The sequence below is a fragment of the Mya arenaria genome, chromosome 3, assembly GCF_026914265.1.
Source record: "Mya arenaria isolate MELC-2E11 chromosome 3, ASM2691426v1".
Classification (NCBI taxonomy): domain Eukaryota; kingdom Metazoa; phylum Mollusca; class Bivalvia; order Myida; family Myidae; genus Mya; species Mya arenaria.
In genome coordinates, this window is record NC_069124.1 from 79,715,291 (window position 1) to 79,737,948 (window position 22,658).

At 34.8% G+C, this 22,658-nt stretch overlaps 2 protein-coding genes across 2 annotated transcripts; one reads left to right on the plus strand and one right to left on the minus strand.

The window, feature by feature from the left end:
* The first annotated feature begins 1,778 nt into the window (after positions 1-1,778).
* Positions 1,779-5,100, plus strand: LOC128227955 (ceroid-lipofuscinosis neuronal protein 6 homolog). The gene is made up of 7 exons (XM_052938942.1): positions 1,779-2,038; positions 2,552-2,639; positions 2,897-2,995; positions 3,254-3,442; positions 3,598-3,653; positions 3,758-3,886; positions 4,798-5,100. The coding sequence occupies exons 1-7, from the start codon at positions 1,953-1,955 to the stop codon at positions 5,057-5,059; spliced, it is 909 nt and encodes a 302-aa protein (XP_052794902.1). The 5' UTR covers positions 1,779-1,952; the 3' UTR covers positions 5,060-5,100.
* Positions 5,101-7,958: 2,858 nt separating this feature from the next.
* LOC128227957 (E3 ubiquitin-protein ligase RNF115-like) lies at positions 7,959-20,121 on the minus strand. Its single transcript, XM_052938943.1, has 9 exons — positions 20,028-20,121; positions 19,531-19,580; positions 14,342-14,420; positions 13,733-13,923; positions 12,596-12,676; positions 12,299-12,374; positions 11,783-11,876; positions 11,275-11,390; positions 7,959-10,864 (listed from the first exon to the last, which is right to left on the minus strand). Exons 1-9 carry the CDS (start codon positions 20,118-20,120, stop codon positions 10,739-10,741), a joined length of 906 nt encoding a protein of 301 aa, XP_052794903.1. The 5' UTR covers position 20,121; the 3' UTR covers positions 7,959-10,738.
* Between the last annotated feature and the right edge of the window lie 2,537 nt (positions 20,122-22,658).

Consider the following 22,658-nt stretch of genomic DNA (forward strand, 5'->3'; position numbering starts at 1 on the left):
CTATTAAAGGTATACTCAATAATCAATGCATGACCGACCCATAAGTATCCAGCAACGGTCAACCTAACAGTCTACTCATGGCATTCTTTTAAAAAACTATAAAGAAATTTTCAGGCCTTATTTCACAGATGTTATAGTCGTTATTTTATATAGAAGAACTTCGGACCATGAACTTAAGTGATATGGCATATAAGGAGTATACATCCCTCCCAGTGGTGGGGCTATTAATCACATCGAGTGATAGCTCTAGTTAATGATTATTTTATTAAAGTGACGGCTGTATCCATATATTGAATATGGGATGGTTTTGGAACCACACATGTTGTTCCTGACGACGTCACGTATGAATGAAGTAATGTAATACGTGTTTGTTTTGTGCTCCACACCGGCCTACCAATCACCACCACTTATTTTCGATCGATACTCCGAGCGTGTTTGCTAACTTGCCATTTAGATCCCCAAACGTACACAGCACATTCTTTTCGCATCGGCGGAGCTACTCTTGCTTCCAATAATCACATGTCTGCCTGTGACATCCAAAAGTTAGGCCGTTGGAAATCCTCCGCTTATAAGAAGTACATCCGCACTTCCGCTCTTCCCTTGGCCTCCCAGTAGCCAGGAATCAGTATCCATTCAGCCAACATCTAGTTTTAATTCTCCCCGTTTCCGTTTGCAGGCCTAGTTCTGACAGTTTAAGGCTGCAGATCTAGTTACCTGTATGCATTATGTGCCGCACCAGTGTTATGACAGTTTAACGCCTCGACCTGACAGTTTAAGGCTGCAGATCTCGAGATGTTAATTCACTGCTGGGGTCTGACAGTTTACGACTGCAGTCCTTCCATTACCTGTTTTTGAGGGTAATTATCTGACAGTTTAAGGCTGCAGATGTTCCCCTTATATGTTCCCTGCATGGATCTGACAGTTTACGGCTGCAGGTCACCATATATATGTTACCTTTTGCTTTGTGTACGCCGTATACATTTATACTGTATACTAGTATTCTGTAAATGTTTGTTGTTTTTGTTTTTTCTCAATGTCTTGCCATGTTTTCATGCCAGTTCACATTGTATATATTTATTATGCACTACATGTTTATGTTCCTTACATTTAAAGTCGACGGTTTAGGCCGCGGCGACCTGTTCTGTTGTAATTATTTTCGTATTTTTATTTTTCAGTATTAGGGTTGCAACCATCTTTCACTTTAATTCTCTGTTGATTTCCCTCTCTTTGGCCAAATTAAGAACACTAGGTTGACCCAATCCAAGTCTAGTCTCTCTGGGTGGCGTAGGATTCTCCTGTTGGCGGTTTTATCCCCCCAGATATGATCTTTTGGAAAAACTACATGTGTCTATATATTAGTTTAGAACAATTTTATGGCATTTTAAATATATGCCCGTTTTTCATTCAATCAACGTGTTTGTTTTTCCTTTCGTCCATACTAGTTCGCCTTATACTGGTTTTCGTTCTACCTAACCTTGGTCAGTATATAAATATATTTATAAAAAGGTCAACGTCATCCAAAGTTTGAAAATATCCCTGCTTTACCAGTGATCATTTACTGTTCATTTCATTTATCAATGATTAATAAGTTAATATAGTCAAACTAAAGAGTTGTTTTACTGGTCACCTGGTCCTATCGGTGTTATCTTGACATATGTAACATGTGTTGGTCAAAGTTAACAAAGTATGGGTTATCAGTAGCTACAACTCATGATAATACATATAGTAATATGAAATAGTGTCGTGCTTTATGAACCCGTATTATTAAAAATGGGAATGTAATTAAATTGCTGTTTAATATTTGTCAGATGAAATGCCATTAACTATTTACTTTAAGATTTGTTAAAAATACATCTTCTGTACTGGATTACGCTTGATTGAAGAAACACGTACGTGCCTCCTCCATCCGGCACTAAGATATTCCGTTGCTGCCACATAGACCTGTTTGTGCGATGGAGACAAGGCAGCGGCGTGGTGATTCGATACCGATGATTAGAGTCGAGTCGGGGGATCCACAAGACAGCCCAGTCAGAAAAAGGTACACGAAAATGATGTGTTTGAATAGGCATTGTCACAAACTGCAATATTTGTTTAGTAAGTTCTAGACTACCCCCCCCCCCATTGACTTGCCGTTTTTGTTCAATGAGACAACCAGGTAGTTGATAAAATTTATGTGAGCAAATTGTTCCTCCGGAAATTAAAGCATGTTTGCACGAAGAAAACATTCTTATACATTAAAAAAATGCTTTACTTTTTATTATTGAACAATTAATTGAGTAGATATAAAACAAAACCTGTATCACATTAATTGATTTTTTGTTTGATCCCATTTAGCAGCCAAATACACGTATGTCTTGATAGGAATGCAGCTACATGTAGTGTGCGCAAGCAGACATTTATAAACCCATCAACAGGGCTTGTTACTTATGATATTTTGATATAGTTGACGTTCAAATTAGTAGTTTGAATTTATAAACTTTTTTTAAAGACACATATGTATTATCAGCTTGCAATGCGAGTTATTTTTACTGTTCGTTTAAATCAATCGCAGAGATCGGGCGGACAGATTTCACTGGGACATCTGGCTGTTCCTTGCCCTGGATAACTGGATCTTCGACTTCGGCAGACCCATTGCAGCAGTAACGATTATAGAATATCTTTTCATTTGAACAATTTGATTAAATTTTGTGTGCTACATGTTGCAAAACAATAAATTACTCCGGAAATGGATCTGAAATCCTGATGCATTATTAGAAAATTGCGGAGAATTTTAAGCCAAAATAAATAAGAAAATGCAAGACAAACGGGGTGTAAATATTTCAGATAAGTAGGTTTAATAAATAACAGTTTTGCACCCATAACACAATGCCTATATGTGGTGCACTGTATGCTTCAGCTGTTCGTGCCCCTTGAGTGGTCGCCTCTGAACAAGCCCAGTATCGGGGACTTCTTCCACATGGCCTACAACGTCATCACGCCCTTCTGTCTACTCAAGGTAGGGAATAGAGAATAGAGGTCAAGAAAGGTTGCGCATTTGAAAAAAACCCAAAAAACATTCTGATTTATTAGTGCTGAGCTTATCGGAGCATGTAGTTCTAAAATGATAGTAGTTAAGATAAATAGTACTATAACACGTTTATACATACATGTGTATATCATGATGCAAATGGTCATTTAGATACTTAGAACATAGACATATTCAAACGCATTTATCATCAAATCAGTAATTTAACCGTTACCTCCTCCCGTGCAGTTGCTGGACAGGTGCCCACGGAAACCTTCACCCACGCTGGTGTACTTGTGCGTGATCACGTTCGTGATGGGCGCCAGCATTCACCTGGTAGGGGACAGCATCGACCACCGCCTCGTGCACCTGGGCTACCAACTCCACCTCTCCGTCCGCGACAACCCCATCATGCAAAACCTCCAGCCCCCGGAACTGGTGAGTTCCAAGACAGTATGAGTTCTATTTATCATTACTCTAACATGGTACGAACACCGGCACTGGTCTTTCCTGTATAACCGTAATGATATATGCCGGTAAAATAGTTCAGCATTAACTTCCTACAACATCATAAAAATCTGATTTCTTTTCAGGTGGATTCTTTTGAACTTTTGTACAGCTATGATGAAGAGATAGGACATCTTATGTGGTACGTACGAAGTTTTCATCGGTAATTAATATATTAAGAAGACGTAGCAACTATTTGTCGGTGAGAATAATAGGAAGATACTAAAATGTTTGTTCTGTTGCCAGGTACATTCCATTTTTCGCAAGCCTGGTGCTTTACTTCTCTGGATGCTTCAAGCCGTTTAAGGGAGTGGAACACGAGCGGACGGGCGCCGCCTGGTGGTTGCTCATGGCCGTCAGCGCCGTCTATTACTGGTAATAATACTTGGTATAGATGTTGTGCTGGCCATCGGCCTGTATGTCACAAAGTTTGTTAACAATTAAAACTGAAGGGATTTTGATGAAACTTTACAGGAGTAATAAGTACCATATCTAGTTTTACATTTACATCAACATATTCAGCTGGAATAGTTTCTTTACGTATTTATGGTCCATTGATTTTGTTACCATAAAGTTCAAATAGAGATTTGTTTGTCCGCGCAAAATCTAAACTGTTGAAAGGAATTTGATGAAACTTCACATGAAAAGTAGGTACCATGCACAGTTTTACATGAACATCGGCATGCTCAGCTCGGATAATTTTTCACAGAGTAATGGCCTTTAACACATATTGTTTGTCCGTGTGAATTCTACAAAATTGATGCCTTGGTTGTGATTAAACTTAACAGAAATGATAAGTATCCGCCTAGCTCTAGAACACTATTGCATTGATGTATTTCTTCTTTGCAAATGTTACTCAATATAAGGCGTAGATATGCGTTTTATAAAAAAAAGTTTCCAATTGTATTCAAGATGGCTGAGTGGCGGCCATATTGGATGTTTTATATTTCGTGTCGCGACATACTCTTGCATCTTCTTGATAGTCTCATAAAAGTAATGTCAAAAAGCAGGTACGGTGCTTTACATGAATTTTTCCGTCATAATTCAATTCATATATCACGCATTTTCTAGTTTTTATTTATCATTCCCTAAATTACTATATTCATATGTCAAGCATTTTTTTAAAATTCTCATTAATTTGTCCGCCGCACTGCATCTAAGAAACCACATACCAGAAAAGACCGTGAATTGTGATGCTGTTGACGATCGACCTCGGTTGAAATACCGAGGGATTCGTAGTTTTCCAAGGAACACAATCTTTAGTTACTTTTCTGTTTCGACTGCAGGTACCTGGTAACGGAGGGTCAGATATTTGTGGTTTACGTGATCACGTGCGCATGCATGTTCATCCTAATGGCGATGGAGAGGGGCAGGGGCCGTCGTCCGGATGTGAACGGTCGCTTCCTATTGTACACGTTCTCAGCCACCACCGTGCTCACCCTTGCCTGGATAGCGGCGCTCTGGTCCGACCCCATCCTCCGGAACAAGTACCCGGGCATACTATATGTGCCCGAACCTTGGGCTTACTACACGCTCTACTTGAAATAGTTTTCGGAAGCATTTTTGTCTAAATTTTCTGTTACTAAATGTATTTATCGTTTATTTTATTTATTACTTTTTGCAATAGATAAGTGAATAAGTAATAGTTCTCTCAATGGTTCCCTTTCGCAGCCATATCAACAATACATTTTGTCTTACAATTTATTTTGTGCAAAATCGCCTTTTTTACCCCTCCATTCACAAGCTTTTGTCAGGTTAGTACAATTTTGTCCGGTTAGCGCAGTGTTGTCCTGTTAGTGCCACGCAGTGTAGTCCGGTATGGCAGTGTTGTCTGGCACAATTAATCGGATGATATTCATCATTTCCTTATTGCCCTCTATTCGCATTTTAATTTTCATGAACGCATACTTTTTGTATTTTGCTAACATCCTGTTTGTGTGATTTTTTTTACTAATACCGCTGTTAAAGCAAGCATATGTTTTGTCCAACAAAATGGTGTGCAGTATCCCCCTATTGCCTCTCATCAAAGATGAAAACGCGATATCACAAAACTTCGATAACGAAAACGCTCCAGTACGATGAGGAAAACGCGACAGTACGATAACAAAAACGCGATAATACGACAGTAGGATGATGATAATGCGAAATACTATCGTGTTTTCACCATCGTAATGTCGCGTTTTCACCGTCGTAGTTTCGTGATTTCATCATCGTAGTATCGTACTGTCGCGTTTTCATCATCGTACTGTCGTGTTTTCATCATCGTACTGTCATGTTTCCATCATCGTTCTGTATTCCGTACATATTTGTAGCAATGCATTACCATATATGGCACAAACTTAAACTTAAAGGGGAAAATGCTAGCGATGTATAACGGAATGCAATATTACCTAATGCATTGAAATCTTTACTGAACGTCTGTTTTTGATAGATATTGTGTCAAGGGACCGTTAAGTATAAATTATACTGGCATTTTATGGCAATCGAAAAACCATGTACCATCTTGCAAGTTGCAAGAAACCATGTGCCTATTTCTTAGTTGCGAGAAACCATGTCGAGCCACCTCGTTAGTTGCATCTTTATAATGGCGAATAATGGACTGAACACGAAATTGGAACGCGACAAACTGACAGACGGAAGCAACCTTATCCTATGTAACTTCTGCCATATCATTTCGAATACCAACCATGAACGAAAAAGATATTGACCAGACACAAACCATCACCAGTTACGCTTATACAAGAATCCTGTGGATGTTTAGTGTGTTGTTGTGACATTGACCTTGAAGTTAGGAACACAGGTCTTGGGCTCGAAACATCCTATGGTGGTAACTTCTGGTAATCAATTTTAACATCAAACTATGAACGGCAAAGATATGGACCGGACACAAAATGTCGTCAGTAAGGCTTATATAGCTTAGCATGCTGAGTTGCTGCGACATTGACCTCGAAGGTCTGGAAACGGGTCTTGTAACACAATGGTGGGCCAAGTTGAGAAATTTGCTTGGACCTTGACCTCGAAGGTAGTGGCATCCGTGTCACTTCTGCCAAATAGTATATGAATACGACCATGAGTGAGAAAGATATGGACCGGTCACAAACTATTATCAGTAAGGCTTATACAGCTTAACAACCAAGTTCAGAATGTTGCTGTGACATTGCCATTGAATGTAAGGACAGGGGTCTTGTGCGCATCACATTCTCATGCTGAGGTGATATCTTCTGTTAAAAAAATGAAATCCGACCATGAATGAGAAATATATGGACCGTAAAAAACGGGACGGACATAAAGGCGCACATGATTCCTATCATCGTCGGATACACCCGATACATTACTGCGCTATGCTTCAAACGGTGAATCATGCTTTTTGGTTAACAAAAAATCTCGTCAATTATGGCCTTTTAAAAAACCCCATAGTGAACCATTTAGTGAACTAAAATTAACCTAGTGGCATCACAGGATGTGATAAATGCACCGAATGATATCACATTCGACAGGGAGAGCAATTTGAAGGCATGCTAAAATGTTGCTCTATATTCTAAGAAATATTTCAATCGACATTAAGTTATATACAAGTTCTATTTTTCAGTCAATATAAATGTTTTAAGATTAATCAAGAGAATTTACAAAAATAAAACAAAGTTCTTTAATTTTTGTATATAATACATGTACATCATGCCATCTTGTCCAAGCAAAAGAACCCTCGATATAGTTTGGGAATATGGATCACGGGAGTTATAGTTATAAAATTGGGTACAAATACAAATCGTCATCAACTAATTTCAGACTCACCTTCGTCTTCGAATATTTCATATATACAACAGACTTTTGGCCAAGGTAGGTAATTCAAGGTTATTCATGTTTTATGGCAAATTGTTAAAAAATAAATAGGTTAACGCTTCTCTGTCTGTTGGTTGGTATGTAAACCAAGTTTTTCTGTAAAATAACTCGAGAATAGTTTGAGATAGGTCCCTTGACAAGTAGGTGACCTCTGTTGACTTCAGGTCAGTACGTCAAAACGAGAAGAAATGCAAGGATCATGGGACCTCAATGGATAGTTGCTTACTTGCTATTGACCAGAAAATAACCGCTTTTCCTTTAGAGGTCATTAGGTCAAGGTCACGGAAAAACTGCGCATAAAAACAGGTGAAATGTCTGGAGATGATAAATCAATATTTTCCTAACCATAAAGGCTCTAACTTAGTACAGTAAAAACAGTATCAAGAAATTAAAAAAACTCAATGTTGAAAGAGATCATACCGGTATAAAAAAATAGTATGAATTTTCAGCATAAACATCACTTAAATATCTCGCTCTTCATTCGTTCACTTGGGTTTTCCTAAGTTAACTTTTTTGCTCCACTACCTACAACATAAAAACAATACCGTTCACTAAAGAAGTTTGAAGACAGCATAGCCAAAAGGTCCCTAGTAAGTAGTTTGCAAAGCACAGTTTCAATTCCTTTATTTTACATGTATTAAACAGTACATTACAAAAATCAAATCCTAAAATACATTCAGTTTTTATATAATAATTGGTACAGGCAATATTGACAAGGAAATGATAATAATTTAGGAGTAGTCTCTTTTATGAGTAAACAACAGAGTGTTATATTTGTAAATAAATCTATGATTTTTTGACACTACTGGCAAAAAGCATAACTATATTTTGTAATATTGTACTACATTATGCTGTTAGTAAGTAATGATCAAACTATCAAAACAATGATTAACCATTCGAAAGTGTACCAAGCATTGAAAATAAAACCTGGTACTATCCTTCCCAAAAAAGTGTGTTAAATGCGCATTTAATCTGCATTAAACGCAGCAGTATACTGGCAGCGTATTTTTTGAACGGAGTGAATTAAAAACTTGAAAAAAGTAAACTTTTGGTGTGAAGTGCATTTATTCTACACTTAAAGCATATATTTTGGACTAAAAGCTCAATAATGTACTTAAGCCGATTTTCTGTGTTTAAAGCACATAAGTTTTTTCTGCATTAAAAGCACATTTATGTACTTAAGCGCATTTTTCTGCGTAAATACGGCATTTTTTTCATTTTAAGCGCATTTGGGTAAAAAGCATATTTTTTTTATAAGTTCCTAATCCCAGGTATAACAATTTATAGATTAACAGATTATACAATATCTTTAATTATTTTTACTCCAACAACCGTTCTATGAAAGTATGAAACAAATCAAATGGTCAATCCATATTTGCACTTTCTGATTTCGTCAATATTTTTCAAGTCTTCAATATACAATTTTATTGTCCGTGTACTGTATTGATTATAATTGTGTCAATTTAATAGATCATTTATATTAAGCACACTTCCCCCAGGAGGCTAGATTGCAACGACTTATGAGAAAAAAAATGATTTTGAAGATATGCTTATGTTACTTAAAAAATGAAATGTGAAAGAAACAACAAGGAGGCTATATTAAAAAATCTTAACATTTTTTCATAACAAAGTTATTAGTACTAAAATGACAATACTAAAATACCTTTCTATAATTATGCAACGGTATATGTATTTTTTAACTTACATGTTAAACCTTTGAGCTCTAGACATTGATCTTGCATATACAGGCTAGCATTTGTTTTCAAGCTTTTTAAAAATTATCTCAAAGCAATCTGGATAAGAACATGCTATGCTTATGTAGATGTAAATGTTTGCCGAAACACTGACAGGAAAATAAAGTTTTCAATGTTTGGACTTCTTTAATTATATTATTATGTAGATGACTAAGACAGAAGTAATCTCTTTATGACTGGAACATGACAAGATCGCGGCTGGGCCAACGATCATCTGTATCAGTAAGCAACCTTCAAACCATTTAGTTTTTCAGAAGTTTGTTCACTTCATTTTATAGATGTTTTGAAGGCAAATTGGCTTTATGTGCAAACATTTTATTATTGCCAACAGCATTTATCCAGAGACGAAAAAATAATGTGTTATTCGTTATTCTATAACATAGTTAAATGTATAGTTACAGATGATAAGTTTTAACAAACCCAAATAAATTGAAAAGTCAAAACAGATACACCTTATTAGTAATGTAAATGTGAATCACTAATTGTGAATGTGAATGATCAACACATTTTTGTCAAATCATAAATATTAATTCAGCAAACTCTTAATTTTAACCACTTACCAAATCATATCAGTTATCAAATATACTGCAATGCGCAAAACAAGATTTTTAATATTTGCAATCAGGAACTTTGGCACCACTGACCAAAAATGAAATCCAAATTATGTTTTTTACATTAGCTTTCAATATAACAAGTTTCATCACTATCAATCAATCCTTACTTAAGATATTGAGTGGAAACAATTGTCAATATTAAGTAACTACCCAAACAATCCTGGGGTATGTCTTCACATAAGCTTAACACACAGCGAGTTTCATGAATATAAATTATTCCTTATTGAAGTTATCGAGCCAAAACTATTTTTCTATTAGAAAGAGTGACCTTGACCTTGACCCAATAGAAAAGCGATCCATAACCTACACATCAAAATACATCACTACCCACCAATACTACCTTCTATTATTGAGCAGAAAGCATTTTATTAATTTATAGTAACAGTGAACTGAAACCAACACAAGCCAAGTTACGTCTGATCAATTTTCATCACTTTCCATCAATGCTAACTAAAGCTATGATGAACACCTGGTTTATGTTATATTTAGTCTATTTTCTATCATTTTCAGCTTACAACTCTAACAAAGTAGTTATCACGATACAATATCAGAACAGGATTGTGAGTTACTGTCAGATTATATTGTAAACTAAATCACTCTTTATCAATTTGAAGGTCAATCTATATATGGAACAATGTCAAACTGTTATTTTGTGTGATTTATATACCATAAAATCACTGTCCAAAATAATATCAGTGTTGTGTGACCCACTGGCAATGCAAAAGCATACATTCACTACATGACCTCAGAATTGTCTTGTTTACAAATGGTGATTCACAGAGAAAACAGTTGCAGTTTAAGAAAAAAAACTCATTAAAGACCTGCTTTGTGCTTATTAAGTCATGAGCATCAACAAGTGATCTGGTAAGACAGGCGCTTTCAATGAATAGTGACCATTCCAATCAAGTAGCATGTGCTTTTCCAAATACACCCCAAATGTAGTATAAAATAACACCAACAACTGCAACATCTGACATATTAAAGCCTCAAAAAAAATATCACAAGATGTAAGAACAAATCTAGGTCTCTCTTCCAGAACTGTCACTGTTTGACTCTGAGCCTTCATCTAATATTGGAGTTATAGTGTCTTTCATTGAGGTGTCTTCTCCATTTAAATCTTTTCTGCAAACTGGACAAGTGCCATGCTAAAAGCAAAATAAATAATGACAATATGTTAGAGTTTAAATGTTAAATGCAACATACCAAGCTAAATGCTTGGAATTTTTAAACTCATCCAAGACAGGGTATTTAATAAATGGCTAAGCTATGAAATGGTGATCCTGACAACAGAGCTTACTACATTTGTCAAACCTAACTAAGAATCTTCATCTTTCATGGGCAGAATTTTCACTTTTTAAGCATTAGTATGACCCATGAGTGTTGACCAACAGAACAAAAAAGTAAAATTGATTCAATGTTCATGACTTCATTCATAAGTCATACATTCATAAGTCATACATCCCATGATAACAATTGTAAAGAGTTTCATTCAAATTATTACTGCTGATTTATATGCTTCTCTGTTATATCAAAAACATCACTCCTTCACGCATACCATTTTCAGCCATGTCACTATGCAGTCATTGTGGTAATGATGATCACAGGGTAGCTTTCGAACTTCTTCATCGAGTTTAAAATCATCCATACAAACAGAGCATTGTAAAACATTGTCTAAAACAAAAAATAATTTGTTAATTTTAATATACGAATGAAATGATGCAAAAGCTAGATAAAAATTCAGAATGTTATGAAGCTGAATGAAAATACTTAATGTTAATTTTCATTTATCAGAAAGTGGCAAAACTCAACAAAAAAATTAACCAGAGTTATGGGCCTTGCTATTTGACATTGTCAGTGCCAACTTGTATACCAAGGTTCAATTGAATGTTTTATATAGCTATTGCAAAGGATTAAGATTTCTCACAACAATTACTCCTAGGCTATAACCAAACCTCAACTTTTTCGAGGAGATAAAAAAAGAATTTGGTTTTAAGATACCTTCATTCAAAAATAAATCCTAGGCTATTCCAGTCTGTTTTTTGACTATATTGCTGAACACTCACCAACTTGTGTCTGGGTGACTTTTACAGAGGGAAGAGCATCTATTCGTTCCTGACCAGCGGGTGGTGCACCAGAACCCTCCAGCTGGTTCAGAAGCTGTAAATACACATGCCATTAGGATCTCTGACTGTCAATCACTGGACATTTCCTGTACTACATGTACATGTGTAACACATGCCATTACGGTTCTCTGACAATCAATCTAAGGCTCAAACTGGACATTTCCCAAACTACATGTACATGTGTAACACATGCCATTACGGTTCTCTGACAATCAATCTAAGGCTCAAACTGGACATTTTTTCCAAACTACATGTACATGTGTAACACATGCCATTAGGTTCTCTGACTATCAATCTCAGGCTAACACATCCCAGACTACACGTAGACACGCGTTATTCAAAACATGCATGACTTCATCTGAGTTATTTGATATTACATGCTTCTTTTTAAGACATTAATTCAACTATTTTTAAATAAGAAAAGCACTGACAGTTCCAATACTCAGACTTGCTTACCTGTGTTATAATGGCATCCAATCCACCTGCGCCCCATGCATAGTCCTCTGGGTTACCATGTATAGGCATGATATTTCTGAAAACATAAGGTGCACTTAATTTCAGTTCGTGTCCAATAAGTTGAATCTACATGTAGAGCTTGAGCAAATATCCTTTTTAGACCACATCTTTTCAATCAAAATTCCCTATATATACCGGTATCTAGTAATTAACTACAAACATATCAAATGCAATTTCTTTTCTCTTTAAGCTCAATTTCAATGTCATGATAATACATAATCAGGGAGACAAACTTACATTGGAATGCCTGGCATTCCAAATCCACCACCAGCATGGCCTATTCCATCATCTAAACGTTCGGAGAAATACTGAAACAACCTACAAGGTAGATAAAAGCAGAACCATTTTAGTAAAGGTAACAGAATAAACAAGAACATAAGCAGGGAAAACAAGCTCTAAACCAGCCCAACTTGAAATATAATTCTTGAATATATCTGCATTCACTTAATCCCACTGATTAATGAGTGTATTATAAGATCAATTTCTCTTGGTTGTCATGTCATATATCTTGCAACCCAATTGTTTGGCTGGAAATGGTACAAAAGGTTTATTTGAATTTTCAAGATGAATTTTAATTCAGCTTCGGAAAGTGCTTCTTATTTTAATAAATTTCTTCATCTTAAATTTTGTCATGGTCTGAAAGACATATGAAAGAGCGCTGCACACTGTTCTTTTTACAGCATGTGCATCCTTCTACATAGATTTTCATTTTATTATGATTATAAATAATACGAGGGTCAAGATGGCCCTAAATCGTTCATCTTATTGGACAAAGGGTTTTAAAGTTATTGATCGGACACAATACTGGACACCTCCTGCCCATGCGATGCAGGTAAAACTAGAATACTTCCCATTTTTGAAACAGGTGTATTAATCATGAAAATGAATCAACATGGGCTGAAGGTATACAGGGTCATCTTAGAAACATATCTTTAAAATTATTTGGAAATACAGCTGTTGTTTCTTAGAAGAAGATTTTCAAAGTTTTTTCTTTGGGTTGCCATGGCAACCAGAGTTCTGCATGGAACTACCCAAGGAACAATCATGTGAAGTTTGGCTGAAAATGTCCACTCCTAGTGGTATAGGAGAATTAGTTATTTGAAAGAAAATGTTGACGACAGACAATCACTCTATCACAAAAGCTCAAGCTAATTTTTTTTTTCAAATATGGCACTTGAAACATAATATTATTTTGATTACACCCAATTCCTAAGATTTTCTCTCAAATTCATAATGCTCAAGTTCTTCAAAGCCTGGTACTTTTTTCCTTTAGCATCCCATGTGTTTATGTTATTGATGTCAGTTGGTTCAATTTCAGATATGTCGCATGCACTGTACCTCATTTCCAAGTTTTGACTCAGTACATGTACCTACCCTTGTAGGTATTGGTTCCGTAAAGGTCTAGTTCTCCTGTATGAGACACGGGGCTGAAAGGCCCTGTTCTGTCTGCGGGAGGTGCCTTCCCTCTCTTCATCATCTGAGTCACGGTCCCTTGCCCAAGCCACACCCTCATCACGCTCTGCTGTGTGGTTCCGAAAACTCTCCAGGAAAGCCCTTCCCCAAAGCTGAATCAAATGAATTTGAATAAGAAATCAGTTTTTCTTACACAGGAGCTGGTGAAAGCCAAACCTTTTTTCATATATAATTCATACTAGATAATGATAGTCCACAACATTTTAAACTGTATTCTCCCTTCTATGTTAGTTAAAATAAAGGAAATCCCTGTTAAGTATTCAGTTGCAGTAAATTCAACAAACCAAACATGTTTGATGTGGTCTAAGAAATTTACAGTTAAAAATGATTTTTTTGCAACCTTCCTTTTCTCTAAAGGATAGAAATACTTAATGTCCAAATCTAAGAAGTACATGTTGTCTTAATTATTAGAACTATTTGAAATTTCTGAGAAGTAAGAAAAGCTTACAGGAAAAAAACATTCTGAATGTATCAATGGAGAAGAAATTCTGATGTTATGTCATGTTGTACCTCTGCAAATTGTGTTGCTGGGTCAGCTCTCTGGTGGCTGCCTTCTGAGTTGGATCCCCCTGCTGCTTCATTGCCGTTCCTGTTAGATAGCAAAACATAATGTTGTTCTTGCTGAATAAACTAGAGGTATCACTGGATGTCATAATTAAGTATCACTATGCTCCTTGATTGACCTAGTATGTCTGTGAGAAGGCATCAATTATTTTAAGTTAATGGTCTGACTTTTAATAGAAATAAGGACTATAACATCTGTGAAACAGGCATGAAATTGTTAATTGATCGTTAAAATAGTGTTTCTTTTGTGCAGTTTAAGTCAATACCTCAAAAACAAACAGTAAAACAGTGATACGATGTCCCCAATGACCCAAGATTCCATTTAAGTCTGTTATGTAATGTCTTACAATCTATTTTTGAAATTGGCAGTTTACTTCAGCACTGATTATGTATTGCGTTGTGGAAATCGCCAATATGATCAAAATATGTCTTAATATACTAAATGTGAAAATATAAAAGAAAAACCAATAAATGAATAAATAGTTAAGTTTGTGTTTACAAAAAAACCCACATTCTCTATACAAACGACATAAGAATACAATTAAATTCTTGTCATTAACTTTTCACAATTATCTTCTAAAATGCCCTTCTCAAGTATTAGCGGGCATGCGTCAACAGTGATAATCGTTTTTTCACGCCTTTTCAAATTCCCTTTCATCTGTCATTGCAATTTTACAACTTGCGAAAATGATAACACTGGCCAATTGTTTGTTTATTTTGGAACATGCTTTCCATAAATTGTGTGAAATTATGACCTTGAGGTAATCATACGGTTTTGTGCATGATTTGTGTACTTGGGACTGGCAATGGTGCTGGACTCCTCTACTTATTTAGGTTTCGATCCAGCCTCTGTATATTTTTTAAGAAAAAAGAGGGAATAATTGTTGGGACTATGCTTCAGCCTCAACTGACCACCATTTTTCGAACGACCGCAGTTTTACTGTATAAAGTAATGGACGGAAACAGTATACTTCTTCTTACTACAAAGGATTACAATCAAACAATGAAGAAAAATAAAAAAATACGGCACCAACAGTTATGGTTCTTGTGCACTGCACGTCTCCTAAATGTGATCTATCTTTACCGTAAATCATTGAGTATAGGACACACTTTTTTGCCTAGAATTTCTATAAATAAAATGCCCGTGTCTTACATACAAGTCAAAATATGTTTGTTTACATTTCACTTCAAAGGGATGCTACTCACATCGATTGATGGATTTAGTTATAATGGCAGTAGAAAATCGGGTACAGTTAGCATCGGCAGAGGACAATAAATAAAAGTAGTTTATTATTTTTAAGTTTCGAATTTGTACGACAGTTTTTACGTAATATGATTCTGTCTAAAAAGCAAACAGATGTGCATCATGTGAAGTGGCTTCATTGTGCACTGTCGATGTGTGAAGATGTGAAAAACTCCCTCTAGATCTGATCATCTACCTTATGGCTACTGCCTTACTACCAATATTACAAACTTGCAATGTTGTTCATCGCATTATACCATGTGTTTGAAATACCTTACTAATTTGAGGGCTTTACTGACAGTCAGCGACATCGGGATGACAGATTTGAATTGTTGTTTATCGACTACTTATTACAGAATTGCAGTTAACTATTTATGTGTTGTATACAATTGTTATTTAGATATATTTCATCATTTATTTACATGTGTTGTACTATTTAATAACCTTTGCCATTTCCACGTTTCAATAAAATTTGTGAAAAACAATGGTGACTGGTGATTTTTGTCAATTATGGCAGCTGGCGATTTTGACAAATATGGTGGCTGGTGATTTTAACAAATATGGTGGCTGGGGATTTTGACAAATATGGCGGCTGCTGATTTTTTCAATCCATCCTATATATATTACACGTGGTATTCCTCTATATACTATAAGAGGTATTACTTTTCTTAATTTTTTGTATTTTTTTGCCTGTGTCCTATATACCATTGCGTCCTATACACAATGATTTATGGTATATGAAGTAAATACCTTTAAGTCAAGGACTATTTATGTTTTGCTCCGGACAAAAAATAAATATAAAAATTAACAAAGGACAATAACTAAAAGACTACTGCACCAGATTTATGGTTTTTGTGCAGATGCATTTTCTTTCAATTAGATATATTTGTATTTAAAATTTAAAGTGAATACCTGAAGGTCTTTTTGAGTAAGGCCCCGGAAAAAAATAAGTATGAAAATAAGCAAAGACAATCATTTTGAGTTAGGCTCCAGAAAAAAATAAGTATGAAAATAAGCAAAGACAATCATCAAAAAATACTGCTGCCAGAGTTATTGTTCCTGGATGTGATGTATATGTACAGTACACTCCACGCGGAACTACCACTTTCCGTTTTCCTCGGCGGATATTGGTCATCGCGGACACGACATCCAATTGATCATAATCCTCTTTCCTCGGCGTTTTTACTCGTTCACCAACCGAGGCTGATCAGTGGACCGTATAATTACAATCACCGCGTTACTCAGAGGTAAAAACACCGCGCAACTCGGAGGAACACCGCGCAACTCGGAGGAAAACCGATAAGAATCTCCCACTGTATCTAATTTTGTTTAATTTATTTACACCCGTAATCATTTATAAAAATAATATAATCCAAAGGACATCAATCGTAACTTTCACAGACGAAAATTATCTATCATCTACCTAACCGTATACACCACTGTTGACAAGTTAATTAGTAAATACCCATCCTAAATGATGTATTGCATGTAGAAAGAGGAAGTGTGAAATATTTATTTAAGGAATGAATTGCGGGGTTGATGTCATTATTGGGGTATGAACGCAATTGGGTTGGTCAATGTGTGTGGAGTCCGAAGGACTCCACGCGTACTTTGACCAACCCAATTGCGTTCATATCCCCGATAATGACACCAACCTCGCAATTCATTCCTTATATTTACACCAATAGTTCATTATTTCATTCAAGAATTGTTAAAAAAATACTTCATTTCATTTAAGAAAACCTTTCAGTAATCTGTTTTTACCCATTCTGTAAATAGAAAGACCCGACTATAACCGGAAATATTTTTTCAAATGACGTCACAATAACGCGGGAATAGATCAACCACTTGAAATCCCTTTAAAACGTAAAATTGAAACACTTCTGGTATCAATATATTTAAAATATAATAAACTAACACTTTTAAAAATGTTGATTTATATTTTACGGGACCTGCAGACACAATACAACCAATAACAAGATCAATAGCTATCATGTATATTGTTATGCAATGAATTACGATCCGAACATATCCGAAGATGTTGATGAACGCAATTGCCGAAAGGCAGTTCATTTAAGGAATGGAAGTTGAGGTGTAAATATTAGAGGATAAAATAAACAACAAGGGCAATCAAGGGATTAGGAAAACAAAGACATGACATTTTTGTAAAACGATCTGCCAATAAACTTTAAAACTTGTACGACACTTATAGACTGTAAGAAGCAATTATGTACAGTTATACTTATTGAATCATCAATAAAAGTCAACACATTCAATGATATAGGTAACTAATTAATGTGATGAATTAAAGTTGGAATTCGAAAACACCACTCAGACACATTAATCCTGCACAACAATATACATGCTCTCCATGAGATCCTCGTGGGTAAAACTGTGAGTTATGTGACGTCACACAATGTGACTGTTTGATCTGAAGCCGATGGAATGTGTTGTTTATTTCAATGCATGTATAAAATGGTGTTTAATGGGATTTTAATTAACTTGATAAAGGATTTACACTTATATGCGTAATAAATAAGTTTAGAACCATTAATAACTACGGATAAATTAATAAGTGGTAAAATGCAAATTAAGAAATAATGACTGAAAAATATTCACACTTACAAAGTTCTCAACACCTTCATTACTCCAATCTAATTAAGTTCTCAACACCTTAATAAAGTCGACAATAACAAACAAACGCACGCTATGGTATATCTTTTAATTACATAATGTGAAAAACAACAGTTGTTTGACAATGCTGATGAAAATTGATATGGAAATTTACAATAATTGTTTTTAAAAAGAAACTTACTGTACTTTAATTATCTAATGATTTAATACTGTTTTAACAGAAGCAATGTACTGTAGTAGCTATGCGCAAAACGCGGAGTTCCGCGATTAGGTCAATAAATCAATACGATCACCGGCGCTACCAGCAATAAAACCCGCCATAAGAAACAATTAACTTGGTGCAACTCGGCGAAATTTAGCGAGGAAAAAGGTTGCGTACTCGGCGGAAATCCGCGATAAATTAAAAACGCCACCGAGTCACCGAGGAAAGTGGTAGTTCCGTGTGGAGTGTACTGTATATAAAGTTAAAAGTCAATACCTGAAGGAAATTGCTAGTTACGCTATATAATAAGTTTTAACATTAACAAAGGGCAATAACTCAGAAAATAATGTAGCCAGAGTTATGGTTCCTGTGCACTGCACTTTTCCTAAATGACATTTAGTTTGAAGTCAAAGATTTTTCAAGCTTTGCTCCAAACAAAAAAGTATGAAAATTAACAAAGGGCAATAACTAAAAATAACAATGCAGCCAGAGGCTCAGAGCTATCACACAATGGTCCCAACACACTGCACTTCTCCACAATGAAATCTATCTGTATATGAAGTTACACAAAAAATAAAAGAAAAAAGTTTCATAACTTTGTCCATGTTTTGGAGTTTTTCATCAATATATTTGTCATTTCCCAAAGGATGGCAATAAAGCGCAGGGCACATTAAATCTTCAAGTACCTCTGAAAATTATCCTTGTAAAAATATGTGATAGATTTTGCCTTATTAGTAAAAAAAAATACCATAAATAAACTTCCATGGAAACAAAGCTAAATTTCAGTGTTCTGACATGTAACTTCTGCCATTTCTTAAACAGTTATTTCATCAACACAAGCATTAATATGTTTAACTCTTACTTGATGAAATTATTTGTGTACAGAAACGTTTTTCAGATGAACATGTTGAAAAACAGTCAGTCACAATCTGTCTTCCGGGATGTTAATTGTAACATAAAAAATGTCTGGCTGGAACTTTTAATGTGCAAATTTCGAATTCTCATCGTGGGATCTCCAGGAATAATGGTAATTATTTGATTTATTTAAGTACTTACTCAGTAATTTCCTCTATGAATCCATTATCACATCTAGGACAAGTGAAATCCTGTTGGATAAGAAATGTACCAAAGCATTAAAACAGAATTTAAATGAATGCAATACATAACCATTTTCTTATCAAAGATTGTCTTTAGATTGTCTGTAATTTTAATCAATAGTGCTCAAAGAGCTCATGGGCAGAGATTGTTTCATGTATTGTCTTAAGTTATGTACTTTAAAAAGTATTTAAACACCCAAATTTTAACTTCAGATAACTTCCGCAGAATTAAAACAAAATCTATATACATTTCTACCTGTAACATGAATGGTTATTGAGATAATGAGTGCAAATTTTCTGAATGATGGGGCAAGGACGTTGAGCAAAGTTTACTGGTTGGTTGTCAAAACTGGTTTTGACACTTGCTAATAAGATATTATTAAGCATGTTTCACTTTCCAACAACATTCCACTAGCTAAAAACAGCTAAGTGGAAAGGGTAAGAATTCGGTATTACTGGTAACTTAGGCTTTATTTCAACTGAACACTGGTGACAATAAAATTTGGAATCTCCAGTCTGCTCTAGATTCTGTACCACTGCTTCCGCCATCTTTGACATATGACGTCATATGTTATAGTTATATCGTCTTTCCTTAAAACGGCATGAATTAGTTTGGGCTGCTTTCCCATTACCGTACTAAATGGCTGGGTATAAAAGACTGGCCTGACCGGACCAGGTCAGCAACAACAAAAATCACAATACAGCTCAGGAAATCGTCCGAAAGTCTTCGAAATTTCAACTTAAACAAACACATAAACGCATTTCTGTGTTAAAAGCATTTAATTTATAATCATTTAAACAACAATTATCAGCTTTTTTAGCTTCTTATTGAACATTAAAATGATAATGATATTATAAGCTAAATTTTGTTCTTCGGATAGTTAAAAAAGGGAAAGAAATATATTATTCTTGATACTGTTTTTAATAGACACCGTATTGACATTATATTCACTAAAAGGAAACCCTTACAGAGAAGGGTACATCAAAAAGCGCAAAATGTTGGATTAAACTTTCAAAAATGGAGAACAACAGATACTCGAAGCAATGCTGCAACATGCTGAAATCTTAAGATGAGGCGGATAGAACCACTTGGGCGCTATACTTGTGAAGATAATGCTATTTGAGTACGGTTTTCAGTATGCATGGATTCATGGTGGTGTTGGGGATATTTCAAACTCTATGATGTTTTTTTAAAACTAGACTCAACGACTCTGTGCTATTCAAAGGGTGACAAGTGAAATAAATGAATCTCCAAAACCAATTCATTACAAATAATTTAAAAGCTTGCTAAATCCTGAGAAATATTTGTCAATTAATATGTCGTATATGTATAAGAGAACATTGTCAAACATTTCATTTCATGTTTGTTTGCCCTCTATATGATGGCATTAGAGGTTTGTTTAAAAAAACATTGTATAAACGAACACATTTATCATAACATATTCTATGCATTAATGTCAAATACAAGTGAACCAATGTTTATTTGATGTATCAGACTGAAGGCTTTTGCAATCAGAAAAGAGTTTTTGTCAAGCAACTCAATCATTACGGCATAAACGTTTCTTCGATTTTGCTATTGTTTGGTGTCGTTTAATTACACCTGAACTGTAAAATTGAACTAAGAGTTGCGCTGTATGATATAAAATGTCATTTGATTTATTATATGCAACATATCACTATATGATTGAATCGGTATTTGTCATTGAATTACCATTGGAACTATACAATGTATACATATTATTGTTACTTACATCACTGTTAGATGGAAAATTTGAAATATTCTTGTACTATATCGCTATACAATTTATTTTGTAATTTGCATTTTGGGCTGGAGGCCTTTCACTGCAATAAAAAACAACACCGAATATATTAAGGGTTTTTTTCTGTGAACTGTGACATTTTCCTGCGTTACAATCCATTCTTATCTAGGGATCACATAACCTTAAATTGGATTCCGGATCTGGGCTCCAAAGTGATAGACGCGCCTCTGAATCTGTTCCATTGCACATATTTTTGCCTTTGTATGAGGATCCTTGATCATATTTAGATAAACGGTTATTTAACAGTACTGCATATTGGAGAATTCTAGATAAAACAACTGTTTTTCAAATCTTAAAATTTTGAAACAAATTATGTGTACAGTACTGTATACCTATGCACACTTATAAATAGATAGATAGATTTATTTCAGCATAAAATGTACATAGCATGGAATTAAACACATGATAAATAATATCAGGAATAAAATATATCCATGTTAACTACATTATATATCTAAGGATAACACAAAAAAGGGATTGATCCCTTATTTCCATTGTGGTCCTTATATAACAAACTAGTTGACATAGGAAGACATGCTATTAAGAAATTATAATTAAAATATATATATATATATATATATATATATATATATATATATATATATATATATATATATATATATATATATATAAAATATCACAGTAGAAGACTGATTATGTATTAATTGTATTGCATATTTAAATATAAATAATAATATGTTAGGTAAAATAAGAAGTATCACAGTGTATCACAATTGAAGTGCTGTTCAAGTACAAGATTAACAGAATGTATTCAACAATGGACAATAAAACAAGACATAAATATCCATGAATAATAGGTATGCTAAATTAAAAATGTAAGATTACCTTGGACATGAATCTATCTATTACAATATAAAATACATGATATATGAACAGCCCTAGTCCAACAAATATGTTTTAAGGGAAGATTTAAAAGACTTCAAAGACTTGCTGAACCTTATTTCCTTAGGGAGATCATTCCATAGTGAGCATCCTCGGTAAGCAAAGGATTTCTTACCAAAACTATTGACCTTTGGATATGAAAAACGCCTACTATCCATAAAATCAGTGCCCTGAGATGTAGCGGACATTCTGAATCTAGTTTTATAATTGTGTGCCTCACTAACGGGGTTAAAAATGTTCACTTAGATATGAAGGGGCCAATTTGGAATGAATCTTAAAAACATGACAAAGAGTTATAAAATCAACCCTTTTGTCCACAGGTAACCAGTTAAGACAATTAAACTGAGATTTTCCAATGTGGGAC